The sequence below is a fragment of the Arvicola amphibius genome, chromosome 13 (genome assembly GCF_903992535.2).
Source record: "Arvicola amphibius chromosome 13, mArvAmp1.2, whole genome shotgun sequence".
Lineage (NCBI taxonomy): Eukaryota > Metazoa > Chordata > Mammalia > Rodentia > Cricetidae > Arvicola > Arvicola amphibius.
In genome coordinates this window covers 64,122,216-64,136,467 of record NC_052059.1, presented here as the reverse complement: position 1 = coordinate 64,136,467, position 14,252 = coordinate 64,122,216, and the positions used below count along the sequence as shown (strand labels likewise).

The following is a 14,252-nucleotide window of genomic DNA, read 5'->3' as shown; positions in this document are numbered from 1 at the left end:
CCCACCTGCGGCCTCCAGGGGATGAACTCAGGTTGGCAGGCCTAATGGCAAGTGTCCTTACCCACCGAGCCATCTCAGGGACCTTCTGACCATGTTTTGTGCTGTTCCTAATTGGATCGTGTGTTACCAATAATAGTGACATTGGTTCTAAAACTTAGACTGTTGTGACTGTGTGATCAGGCACCTGTACACTTTCCAAAGCTAGTTAAGTATCAAAGCTTCGCTTCATCTTTGAAAGTTAAGTTGAACACTCTGAGAGGGTGCTAAACAAGTTCTTAAACTAGGGGTTTTCTGCAGACTGTCTAGAAATGTGGAGATTACCTGACGGATCTTTCGGGTCGTCACTGACCGTTGGATTATCACTCCACTTTATAGAAACTGGAAATCAGAAACAGTCCCTCGTGAAAGTGGCTCATCCAAGAAAGGTCTGTCAGATCCCGTGGGCCTCGAGTGAAGAAAAGGCTGGCCACCCCACCAAAATGTTAGCGAGGTGCTGCAGTAAAGGCAGAGAGAATATAAGAATATGTTATGTTTTCTGTAAGTTCTGTGCTGCAATGACACAACTAACCGACCAACTGTTGTAAGTACAGCAGATAGAGTTTCTGCCATAGCTCAGATTAGGCTACTGTTCACCCAGGGATAACTCTGTATCAGGGCAGGCAGACTTTGGATTTGATTTCCTATACCTGCTTCACTATTAAAATACATATGTACTCTGTTCCAAGTATGACATCAGCCACTTGAAAAGACTTGTAAGAACGATGTAGATACAGTCTGTGGCCCAGATTAACTTCTCAGACCGATGAGAATCGAGACAATTAAAGCAAGCCTGGTTCTATGGGAGAGCAGAAAAAGATGGCTTCTCCGTGTCTGGAAGATGAGAGAATCCTCAGGCACATCAATTGTCTGAACTTGTTCATCTTCCAGTCTCATTTTTGGGGTACAACTAAGTAGTTTTTTCTTATTTTGTCTGAATACTTTTCAAAATAAAAATATCTTTTTAAAAAGTCTTCCTTAAAACTTCTTGGTCTGAGCCCAAATAAGAATTATGTTTGACAAATTACTGACAAATTACTGAGTCTGGGCAAGGCTGATGTTGAAAGCAGATGCTATACTGTTTAGACGTCAGTGTTACAGACAAACATAGCCCTGTGCCTCAGCACCAAGCCCCTACTTGACTGTAGTACCCGTCCTCCCAGAAGGTTCTGGTGCTATGGACTAAAATGCTATGTGACAGCTGTTACCACAAGGATGAACAAACATGAGCCTGGGTCCCTGCCCCCCAATACTTGGTTGCATGCTAGACCTTGGGTAGAGAAATGTAGAGGGTTTATTCCCTTCTAAGGAAACCACACTTTAATTTGCTCAGCAAGCCGAGAAGGAACTGATCAATCTTCAATGCCCTGAGTCAAATCAAGATGCCAAGGCCTTCCAGAAACACCTGACTTATTCACCAGGCCTCCCCTTACAGAGTCCTAAACCATAATCCTTCCCTAAGCAGGAGACGATGGCAGCTCTGCTCTTCTCAATGGCTTTCTGTTGACGTGTTACCTTCTCTCTGTTAGTGTCTTGAAGAGAAATATACCCTACACCAGAGTGCGTGTTCTGCAACTTTGTTATATGTTTGCTTGCTTGCTTGTTTCGAGACAGGATCTCATAAATCCTGAGATGACCTCGTATTATTCGGGGTTCTCTAGAGACACATAGCTGATAAGATGGATCTATCTATACATATACATAAATGGGATTTACTAGAGAGTCTTACAAACAATGGCTGTCTCCCAATGGAAAGTCCGAGAACTTAGTAGTTCTTTAGTCCATGGAGCTGGATGTCTCAGGTGGTCTTCAACATGTGCCAGCATCTCAAAAGTGGGCTCTAATACCAGTGAAGGGGATGAACTTGCTAGTGAGTGAGAGTACGGGCAAGCAGGCAAAGAGCAAAAGCTTCCTTCTTCCACGTCCTTGGTGTAGGGTTTCCATCAGAAGGTGTGGCCAGGCTTAAGATGGGTCTGCCCACCTCAAGTGGTCCAAGAAAAATCTCTCACAGATGTGCCCAGGGTCTTGGGCTTTAGCTAATTCCATGTGCAGTCAAGTTGAACCAAGAATAACCACCACAGGCTCAGTGTTGACTTACCATCTGCATCCGCTCTCCCCGTGCCGGGATTACAGGCACTGTGGCCAAACATGTGCAGTTGCTCAGTGCTCGGGGATAAACCCCAGGACTCATGGATGCTAGACAAGGGGTACTCCAGCCTCCCATCTGTGTCTTTCAAACCCCTCAAGGCTGCCAAAATCTCCCTTGGTTCTTTCACCTCGAGCAGCCAGTAACCAATTCTCAGGCTTACTCCTAAACTGTGATATGACCCCAGGCCAAGACCACCCCCTTCCTGCAACTCTGCCTTCAGCAAAGTATGCCCCTCTCTAGGCATCTAGGAACCAACAGCCCTCCTCTGCCCGCTAACAGGTTTGAATTCCCTGAGGCTCTCCTAGTTCTCAACAGTGGGAGCATCACCCACTGTGAACTCTACAAGGCAACAGTCCTCAGCCTGTATTTAAACCCTTTGCACCGGAGCTACGTTCAACCATGTACCTTTCTTTTGCTCATGCAATTGCTCTCCAGGGCTCTCAAGAGCTCTCTGATCAAAGTCAGTGTTCCTTAAGCTTTGACAAATGTACACTGTGGTGGTTTGCATGAGAATGCTCCCCATCACATCGTATGCTTATGTGCCTAGTTGCCAGTTGGTGAACTGTTTGGGAAGGATTAGGAGGTGTGGCCCTGTTGGAGGAGGTGTGTCACTGGGGATGGGCTTTGAGGTTCCACCCCAGGCCCAGTGTGTGTGTGTGTCTGTCTGTCTGTCTGTCTGTCTGTCTCACGCACTGTCCTTCCTCCCCTGCTCCTCTGTGTGCCTGTGGATCAGGATGTAAAGCTCTCAGTTACTGCTCCAGTGCCTGTCTGCTTCCTGCCATGATGATCATGGACTAACTTCTAAAACTGTCAAACAAGTTAAAAACTTTACGCAAGTCCTTGGTTAAATGCTTTCTTTTATAAGAGTTTCCTGAGTGCTCAGTCGGGAGAGTGAGTCGCGCGCTCACGATGGCTCGGCTCTGCTCAGCTCTGCAGCCTCTTGGGCCATCTGGAGCTTCGGAGCCTCTTTAGTGCCGGAGTTCGGGCCGCAGGCGGCGGGCGAGCAGAGCCTCTGGATGGATTCTTCCTCGGAAGCTTTGCTAATTTGCAGCAGCTGGGCAATGCTCCTCATTACCATCTGTCTGTCCGCATAGTTCAGCGTCATTTCATTGTGGTGGCAGGGACTCCACTCCGAATTCTGTATAGAAAAAGCTCCTGGATTCCAGTCTTTCAATGGCTTCGAGACAACCAGAAGTGCCTGCTCTTGCGTCCAGTGGGCCTCTAGGCAAGATGTCCCTGCCCATCGGGGTGTGCCGCCGGGCATTCAGCTATGATGATGCCCTAGAGGACCCTGCGCCCATGACTCCTCCTCCATCCGACATGGGCAGCATTCCCTGGAAGCCAGTGATTCCAGAGCGCAAGTATCAGCATCTTGACAAGACAGAGGAAGGAGCGGCCAGTGTCTCTTCCCTTGCTGTGACTCCATCAACAGCCACTGACAGTTCAGACAAGGCCCCTGTGGTGAAGGCCAAAGCTACCCATGTCATCATGAATTCCCTGATCACAAAACAGACCCAGGAGAGCATCCAGCGTTTTGAGCAACAAGCAGGACTGAGAGATGCTGGCTACACACCCCACAAGGGCCTCACCACTGAGGAGACCAAGTACCTCCGAGTGGCAGAAGCACTCCATAAACTAAAGCTGCAGAGTGGAGAGACAACAAAGGACGAGAAGCAGCCTGTATCGGCCCAGTCCACCCCGAGCAGCACCCCTCACTCCTCCCCTAAGCAGAAATCCAGAGGCTGGTTCCCCTCTGGGTCTTCCACAGCTTTACCTGGCCTGAATCATCAAACCATGGATCCTGGGAATGGAAATGACATGAACTCAGTAGACAAGTGGAGCCTCTTTGGACCACGGCCCCTGCAGAGGTCTGACGCTGCAGGTTTTGCCATCCAGGCTTACAAAGGTGCCCCAAAACCCTCTCCTATGGAGCTAATGCGTGCCCAAGCCACACGAGTAGGTGAAGATCCAGCAACCTTCAAGCCGCCTAAGATGGATATCCCAGTGGTAGAAGGGAAGAAACAACCACCTCGGATCCATAATCTCAAACCCCGTGACCTGAATGTGCTCACACCCACTGGCTTCTAGAATGCTTTCTGTCCAGGGTCTGCAGTTTTCCCTGGGCTCTGACATAGGAGTTACATAGTTAACTGGAGGCCTGAGTGACATTGTGCAGATTGTCCTTGTGTGCAACCATTTTGCACTGCTTTCAGGTTGGTGGAATATGTCAGTGGTGCTGAGTGACCTCACCCTTTTCTAATCATTTATCCTAGGGAAGGACTTTGACCCTTGCTCTCCTAGATAAATAAGTGCTGGTGTGCTTCCAAAACTAAGGCCTGGATTCCTTTTCCTTGATCAACATGAGCAGTTACAAATCATGATAGAGGTGCCCACCAACTCATCTGGACATGGCTTCCTGACATGCTTAGCCTTGTGAGTGGGCCTGGACTTGTCTGAGAGACCACACTTGGCAGGACCACAAGTTCTTTGTCTTGATTAGTCCGGTGTACACTCCTGGCCCCTGTAGTTGAAGGCCTGCTTACTTGCTGTGTCACAGAACAAACACTAGTCTCACATGGTCTCTTTTGCACTTTAACATGAAATTAATTGAACTAACTGAGTCTACTGGTTTTATACTGATGATTTCCCCTTCTACCCCACTGGGGATTGAACCTAGGGTCTTGCTCTACCAAGTTAGTTTCACCCTAGTTCCTGGATCTTAAGCTTTTTTTAGTTGTGTGTGTTTTGTTTTATGAGACAGGGTCTCACTATGTAGGCTTGGCTAGGCTGGAACTCACTCATTAGACTCAAAGAGAAGATCTACTGCCCCTTCCTCCCAGCGCTGGGATTAAAGGCATTCACCACCACACCCAGCTAAAGCTTTTGTTAAAGATGATAGGTACAATTGGATTATAGTCTTCAGGTTCACCTGAATTTGGTGTCACGTTATTTTGGTAACTTTGAGACCATTTTCCACCAAGTTAACCTCATCTGTTGGGTAACACATCTTACTGAGGAGAGGAAGCAAGAAAGCTGCTTTTCTCTCTTCTCATTGTCCACAGGTCTGCTGGTCTTGCACACTGTCACAGCTGCTTGCTAGATCATTTTAGATAGTAGTCTGTTTACATAATAACCTTCTCACAGAGAAGCTCTGGAGTCTCAGATTGTTGTAAAAATTAATTTATTTGTGTTATCTTGTATTGACAATAAAAATCTTTACTACTTTCTTAAACCCAGGTCTCTCTTGTCCATTCTGCCTGCCCAGTAGTGGAGCCGGAGCTTTGTAAACTTGGTGCCTTTTGATATAACTTTTGACATCAGATGTTTCATTAACAGGCTTTAATTTTGTTTCTTTGCCTGCTTTGTTACATTAGCTTTAATTAACTGGCCACAGAGTCATATTCATAGGCAATATGAAAAGTCTAATTAGAATGTGCTGTATTCAGGAAACACTCTTTCCAGAAATAGGCCGTTAGTACCTTGACTGATGTAACACTGATGAAGATTGTTTAGCAAAAGGGGTCTTCACATTTGAATGGAAATGTTGGACATATAGTGCATATTGTATTGCCTGTTTCAAAAGCATACATAAATAATTTAATAAAAAATATATACACCTTGTATATTTAAGCCATATTGAATAGGCTAGGATAAGGATTATAAAAAATGATACTGAGGAGTTATAAAGTTATTACAGCCTACTGATAAATAAGATAGGTTTGGTCTTATGATATTCCTAACTACTGTTCGTACTTAAGAGCTTCTAAGTAGCGGGCCACAGTCAGGAGGTATTCTTGGTACTCAGTGCTTAGAAGTCTGGCTGCCTCAGTGCTGTGGGGCAGGCTCTGTGTCGGGGTTCAAGTCCGCAGCATAGAAGAGCAGCAGCTTCAGCAAGTGCACTTTGTCTTGGAGCTGGGGGACTAGAGGTTCTCCCAGCATGTGGATCAGGCGGCTGCGGAAGGCCTCAATCTGCTTCTCCACATCCACCACCGTAATGTCATCTCCTTGCTGGGGCTTGGGCTTGATTCTTTTGATGATCAAGTCTTTCCGATCAATCACTGAACTCCAAAGGTGCTCTGGAAGAGGGAAGAAGTCAAACATCTGCTTTTTGTTCCTTGGGATTCAAAAGTTTAAATCCAACTTGGTAAGTAAGGCCTGGTGCCTGGCTACTAGGAGACGAAAGGTCATGTGAGTTACTGTGGGAACCCCATTTCTTAAGGTTTGTGTTCTTGCCTCAACACTGATGTAAAAAAAAAAATTGCCGGGCAAGGCAGTCATGACTAAATAGACCCTGTCTCAAAAAAGGAAAAAAGAGAGCTTCTAAAAGGTATATTATTGGTGTGTATGCTGTGTGTGTGCAGGTGCCCACAGAGGCCAGAGGAGGACATCCGATTGAACTGGTGTTACAAGACAGCTATGAGCTGCCTGACGAGGCACTGGGAACTGAATCGCAATTCTCTGGAAGAGCAGGAAATGGTCTTACACAATCAAAATAAAAAGTTTTTTAGTTTCTTTGATTTAAACAACAACTCTACTAAATAAAACTATAATAATCACTTAAAGAAAAAAAAAAGAGTTTCCTGGTTCCTGGTGTCTCTTCATAGCAACAGAACAGTGACTAAGGCACACACCAATAGTCCTCTTTTATTTTCTCTTCTTAATTTCAAATAATGATGTTCTCTTTAAAAACTTATGTACTATACACACTAAATCCTAGTGACTGCCTTGAGACTTAACAATGATTTAGCAGGGCCTGTAGAAGCTCTTACCTTGATCGGAACTGATGTGAGTGAGGACATAGGTCCTCTGCCTGTGCCTCCTGAGGGTGTTATTATGCATATAAGCAGTGATGTGCAACAGACAGACCTAGTTTGTGTCAGCAAATGTACTCATTTGGGCATAAAATGCCAGTAGATGCTACTATGAGGACACAAGCTCCCAGGAGCCGACAGTACAGAGGAATCTGGTCCTCCTGGGCTACAGAATTCACCTTCCATAACTCTCTTCCACCATCTATGTTCTCTCCCACATTCCACCTTTCCCACCTTCCTTAGAGGTCTTGAAAACACAGCAGGTCTGAGGACCAGACAGGCATGGGGCATGGATCATCCCAAACCAAAGCCTCCAGAGCTGAGAACTCATGGGCCCGTCAGCTGGCTTCCTCTTTGGTCTGAAGTCATTTTGATCTGGACTTTGAGGAAAACAGAGGGTGTGCTGATTTCTGTCAATAAAAGAAAATAAAGCTGGGTAGTGGTGATGCACGCCTTTAATTCCAACACTCAAGAGGCAGAGGCAGGCAGATCTCTGAGTTTCAGACCAGCCTGGTCCACAGAGCAAATTTCAGGGAATCCAGCAGCATGCAGAGAAACTCTGTCTCAAAAATAAAATTTAGAAAAGATAAGAGAAATGTGCCTATATCCTTACCTCCTCAGGAGAACTGGCAGCCCGCTGCCGCCCAACACTGCTAAATCGGCCTTTGGAAACTGCCTCATCTTCTCTCCACACCACACCTCACAATGCCTTTCTCGTGTGCCACTCCTGCCGCAGGACACACAAACTGTCTCCGGGAAGTGTGTGGCATCCCGCAGAAGGAAGACATGCACATCACACATCTTGCGTACTCTTCTAATCTCAGAATTGCGCCCTTGCTCTGCTGTCCATAGACCTGGGAACTGCTATCTCCACTCCCACCATGCCACTGCTTATTCCAAAAGCCACAGCTCTGTCAGGGCAAGGGGTGTGCACTGGAGCTCAGAAATTCAAGGAGCTAAGACAGCAGCAGCTGTTGCAGTTTCAGGGATTCAGTGGGTGGTCAGGAAACTCAGTGCTAACTTGGGGTTTGATGAGAGGGTAGAGAGAGCTTGAGCTTCAAGGAGAATCTTCAGGAACCGTCACTGGGAAATGCAAACCTGGTGACTTCATCCCAGGAAGCATGGCAGGACATCCTGTTCTTGCTGTAGGCAGGCGCTGGGCAGTGGGAGTGCCTGTTCTCGTCTTGAAACATCTGGCTTTTCTGGGTATATGTATCTTATATAATATACTGCAATTTTCTCTGGGGTTTAGTTAGATTTGTCACCAGGTTAATAACATCATTCAATAACCTTAGGAAAAGATGGGCATTTCCAGGGAATCGTGCTACTTCACACTGGCACTTGGGAGTCTTATTTCTTCTGGTGTTCTTTCTTAGGTCTAGAGGACAGTGGTACTCAAATTCTCCACACAGGATAAGCAGGCCCCATTCTTCATCTTAGAAAGCTAACACAGTACCCAGGGGCAGAGACCAAGAGAGGAGACGTCATGCCTCGCTCTCTTCTGTCACTGTACATCAATATGAAGGACATCACGGTAAGAAAGAGCGAGGTTGCAATTATCGGCAGAGTCACCGAAAGCATAGACTCAAGCCAGTTTGCTTAGGTTCAAGTCTCAACTCATTCACTCACAACCCATGGCTCTACTCAATGCTCTTCTTCTGTAATCTACTATGTGGAAAGTACTTGAGCCTAGCAAGTAGAAATCTCTCAGTAGATGTTATCTTAAGTCTCTTCATTAACAATCACCTATAACCGTCGCAACTTCAGGAAACGGTACTAGAAGGACAATAGAAAGAGCTCTCTATTATTTTTGACATCTGTATAAGAGATAGAGCTCCTTCACTTGGAAATTAAAAAATCCAATTTCGGATCTAGCATACGGGACCTAAAGGGACTCCGTGGCTCTGAGACCTGGGCAGGGACAGTGGACACTTGGCTTAAAGTCCAGGTAAATCCAAGAGCTCCGTCTTCTTGCATTTCTTCTCTGAGCTCACATAAGCATTTCTATCACATTCTACCTAAGGGAAAGATGTCCAGCACCAACCAGCCTATTGATTATACTCTCCTGGGCTCCTTCCCATCCAGAAACAGTCTCTTTTGAGGAGTCCCAGGGCAGACATGGATTGGCGGAGTTCAAGACAATCAGTATGGATATAAGAATGTTCTCTAGCCAGAGACAGGGTGTCTCCCTTCTGGGTTTCATGGGAGAGGTCAGGGACAGGGACAGTAAGATTGATATTAGCGTGCTTGTCAAGCTCCCCACACCTGTAGAATCAAGTCACCACTGAGACTACTTATCTTAATAAGAGAGGACGTAGTCTGGAAGAAGAGGCAGGGCAATCTGGGTGCCCATCTGAAGTTAGCTAGGAATGGACTGGGTCAGTTAGCAGGGGCCTGGGGCACACGTTGCAAAAGACAGGGCTCCATCTTAAAGATCTAAACATCAAATTGCTCCTCTCTGATTTCTTTTTTTTTTCTTTTTTTTTCTTTTTGGTTTTTCGAGACAGGGTTTCTCTGCAGCTTTTTTTTAGAGCCTGTCCTGGAACTAGCTCTTGTAGACCAGGATGGCCTTGAACTCACAGAGATCCGCCTGCCTCTGCCTCCCGAGTGCTGGGATTAAAGGCGCGCGCCACCACCGCCCGGCTCTCTGATTTCTTTATTAAGCAGCAAAACTTTATTATCTTTCACTATCCCTAACTCCAAAAGCTCATTGTAACCACAGAGATGGGATCCTGATTTTCTTCTCTATAGAGATGAAAAATGTGTTATTTTTACCCATCTCACCTATCTGTATGAACTGCGTGTGGGTCCCTAGGACACTATGTTGAGAGAGACTCTGAAGTTCCATCTTTGAAGAAACTAAATGAGACCTGTCACCAGTGTGGTGTGGAGACTGTGACTGGGTAAGCCGCATGGTACCTACTTGTATAGTGTCGGGCTGAGAACCCTTACTTACCAACAAGCTGGAGATGTTGATCTCTGTAGAGGGGCATTCACCTAGAGCCGTATATCAGTGCTGAGCTTCCAAACCACTAGAACTACTTTCCGTTGGCCACTTACTGCCAAATGTCAGGTTGCACATCTGTGTGAGCTGTCTTACAACACTGCACAAACTGTTAAGGAAACAGGAAATGCCAGGTTGCTCCTCTCAAAATCTTCCGTTCTTCCTTGGAAACTTTACCTCGAGAGCTCTACCAGAAGCAACAGTAAATGAACGACACAACTCAGAGCTTTTCACTCTAGGTCTCCGGTTTCGTCTTTGCAATGAGATCACATTTATGGTGTTGCACCAGCTGCAAGGTGTGGTAAGAGCTTTCTGAAGGCCTGTTTCTTTTTCACGGATATTTTCACAACTTTTCTTACAAAATATATATGCTATCAGCAAAGAGGGAGAGAGAGAGAGAGAGAGAGAGAGAGAGAGAGAGAGAGAGAGAGAGAGAGAGAGAGAGAGAGAGAGCGATGTCTGTAATCCCAGCATCATTAATGCTTATCCAGGAGAATCTCGAGTTGGATGCCAGGCTGTGTATCAAGAACTTATGAGGGCAGACATTACCCAGCCAAAGTTAGTTGATTGGCACTTTTTCAGAAGAGATCCTTCATGTTTATCACAGTTTTTGCATTCTATTGTTTTCTGATGCTTTCCTATCATGAGGGCCATATGGATTTGAAAGGGACCTGCTCCTTCAAGATGAACTTTCTCTTAGATATCAAGCTGCCTATAGCATCACTTTCCATGAGCAATCCACTAAGCCCGTAGCCCCAAGCCCCAGCCTCCTCAAACTCTCATACTGAGCCAAGATGGTCCCTACTCTAAATCTCCAGAGAACAGACAGCTAGAGACCGCTCCTGCATCCTAGATCACTCTAGAATTCTTTTACTTTACAATCCTACACATGCTCACATCTGCCTGCCTCTCCCATCCTTTCCCAGAGAAAACCAGGGCTTGGGGCTTGCTCCCTCTCCTTCCATGGCCTGGCGTGGCCCTTCTCCGGGGAACTGTGGGTGACCCTCTTCTTTCAAAGGCGGCTGCTTCTCTTCTCTTAATGTACCTGATTACCACAAACCTCCAGGCTTTTCTAAGAGAACCCCATGAACAATAGGGCTCCAAAACAATATGCAAAAAAACCCACTCTAAACATTGAAGCAGAAGGAAAAAAATATGGGAAAAGGAGAGTCTCTAAATACCATATGCTGATAAAATTTATTTTGTATTTCCTTTCTCTGGGTCCCTGCCCAAAAGAAGTTGTCAAAACTCACACAGCTATGTGGAGTCTCTACAAGGCAAAGTATTCCTTTGCCGCAGGGTCGCACCATCATTTTAATAGCAGCATGGACAGTGGTAGCAGCGGCAAAATAATCTCTGATACAACCTTCAGTGATGAATCGAGTCTCGTTAAAGCGTGTTCAAACTCGAACTCATCTATACACTTTCTTTTTAATCTTCAAGAAACTTCAGTGTTTCCTCCCGGTTTTAGTGCCAAGTCCTAACTCTAGAGCTAGATGTAACATGCTGATGTGTGGAATTAAACATCGAAAGAAAATCAGAGTTCTAATGGCTCGTTAGAGTAAAAACTGAAGAGGAAACGGGGAAGGGTAAGGGCAGACCTGTGAGTTCCCGCGGCTTGCACTACTGAGGAGAGAGCATCCAGGCTTCCCCACCCTGGGACAAGATGGAAAGGGTATTCTGCACAGAGCCTATGGACTGGAAAGGAGCAGGAGACAATTTATAGGCTGAAAAGACCTGATGAAATCATCCACTTTTGGAGAAATCGTTTGTGCTGGAGCAATGAACACTTTCTCTAGCGAGGGACTTGAGGAGGCAGATGTTTCGGTAATAGATGGCTGCTTTGCATCTCCGCACCTTCCATCGCCGAGCTGCAGAGTGGAACACAAACATTAACTAATAAATTAAACCCCGTGGCACCTCTGCATGATCGATAGGTACAATAGCCAGTTTTATAGGGTAGTGAAGGCAGCACCCTGCTCAAAACTGCCGCAATCGTTTGCCCAAGGTCATGGAAAGGGACTTCAAAGTGGCACTCCAGTTCCTGCTCCCTCACACCGCATGCTTTTCTCACTGGCCAGATTAGCCGCTGCAAATGAATCCTTCCCTCCTTAGCACCCAGCAGGGATGAACAAGGCACTGCGTATACCTGGGGTACAATGACTTACTTTGAAAGGTTAGCTTTTGAACTTGGGAATTATTTGAAAATGCTAAGTCTTGAATCAAAGCCTTAACTCCTTTCTGTCTGGTTCACCCAGGAATTAATTTGTTAGCGAATGCTGTTTTCTTTCCCAGGATAATGGCAGCCTTTAGCTCTGGAGTTGTAAGGTCATGTTACTTAATCCGATTATGCAAAGGACTTAAAATACTACAAGAGTATCAAACATCACCCACATGTCTAGATAGGTATTTGTGTAAATTAAACGCTATTTTAATTTCTGTAAATTCCATAATGTTGTTGTTGAAAAATAGTGAGATATGGCTCTAAAAATGCCTTCCAGAATTGAACTGGTTTGTCTGGGTTGTTCTGTTGGTGTGTGTATGTGAGTGTTTCAAATGCTTTTGTCAAACATTACTGTGTATCTTCTCAAATTGTTCTTCCCTGTGTTGCTATAAGCTTGGTTTTGTAACAACCTATTTCATAGTAGTAATGTCCTGCCTCCACTTCCTCTTTGGCCACCGCATCATCATGCCTATGGGGCAGCATTTCTCAACCTGTGGGTCGAGACCCCTTTGGGGGAATCAAATGACCCTTTCATTGGGGTCACCTAAGACCACCAGAAAACACAGATATTTATATTATGATTCATAACAATTGTAAAGTTACAGTTATGAAGTAGCAATGAAATGATTTTATGGTTGGGGTCACCACAAGATGAGGAACTGTATTAAAGGATCGCAGCAGTGTTAGGAAGGCTGAGAACCCCCGCTGCAGACTAATCAGGCAGCACAAACAAACCAGGACACAGTGCTGTTCACACAGCCTTTCAGAAAGAAATGGCGGCTGTTATGAAAGCGAAGCTGTTTCTGCCTCAGAGCACAGTCCCCACCTTCTCAGAGAGCAGCCAGTGCAGGGTCCCCGCCTTCTCAGGAGCAGCCAGTGCAGGGTCCCCGCCTTCTCTGAGAGCAGCCAGTGCAGGGTCCCCACCTTCTCAGGAGCAGCCAGTGCAGGGTCCCTGCCTTCTCAGGAGCAGCCAGTGCAGGGTCCCCACCTTCTCTGAGAGCAGCCAGTGCAGGGTCCCCACCTTCTCAGAGAGCAGCCAGTGCAGGGTCCCCGCCTTCTCAGGAGCAGCCAGTGCAGGGTCCCCGCCTTCTCAGGAGCAGCCAGTGCAGGGTCCCCGCCTTCTCTGAGAGCAGCCAGTGCAGGGTCCCCACCTTCTCAGGAGCAGCCAGTGCAGGGTCCCTGCCTTCTCAGGAGCAGCCAGTGCAGGGTCCCCACCTTCTCTGAGAGCAGCCAGTGCAGGGTCCCCACCTTCTCAGAGAGCAGCCAGTGCAGGGTCCCCGCCTTCTCAGGAGCAGCCAGTGCAGGGTCCCCGCCTTCTCAGAGAGCAGCCAGTGCAGGGTCCCCGCCTTCTCAGAGAGCAGCCAGTGCAGGGTCCCCGCCTTCTCAGGAGCAGCCAGTGCAGGGTCCCCGCCTTCTCAGGAGCAGCCAGTGCAGGGTCCCCGCCTTCTCAGGAGCAGCCAGTGCAGGGTCCCCGCCTTCTCAGAGAGCAGCCAGTGCAGGGTCCCCGCCTTCTCAGAGAGCAGCCAGTGCAGGGTCCCCGCCTTCTCAGGAGCAGCCAGTGCAGGGTCCCCGCCTTCTCAGGAGCAGCCAGTGCAGGGTCCCCGCCTTCTCAGGAACAGCCAGTTCTGAGTAACTGGAAACTTTCACTTGTTCTCTTCTTCGAAAGCAACCGACAGCTTTAAAAATGAAGCAAGGCCCAACACACTGGCAGCTGTCTGGCGTCCAGCCTTCTCCGTTTCCAGAACATTGGCACTGCCGGCAGATGAGCCTAGGGCACAGAACACCCACAAACTAGCTACAGATAGCTTTGTACTGCTTCACGTGTTCCCAGCCTGTCCTCGTGGAGATCACTGGGAGCTGTAAAGTAACCTGGTCCAGAGACGGCATAGCCAGGATGACTCTTGTCTCTTAGCCTCTATTCTGAACCCAGTGCCACAGAAACCACATGCACGTGGAGTCAGTCGGTGCCAGAAGCAAACCACAGCCTTGGGAACTGGAAGAAAAGAAACAAAACAAAACAAACCCTCT

At 47.0% G+C, this 14,252-nt stretch overlaps 1 protein-coding gene across 1 annotated transcript; it reads left to right on the top strand.

The window, feature by feature from the left end:
• The first annotated feature begins 3,065 nt into the window (after positions 1–3,065).
• On the top strand, positions 3,066–5,017 carry LOC119800193 (putative monooxygenase p33MONOX). The gene has a single exon (XM_038310307.1). It carries the CDS (start codon positions 3,359–3,361, stop codon positions 4,271–4,273), a length of 915 nt encoding a protein of 304 aa, XP_038166235.1. The 5' UTR covers positions 3,066–3,358; the 3' UTR covers positions 4,274–5,017.
• The last annotated feature ends 9,235 nt before the right edge of the window (positions 5,018–14,252 follow it).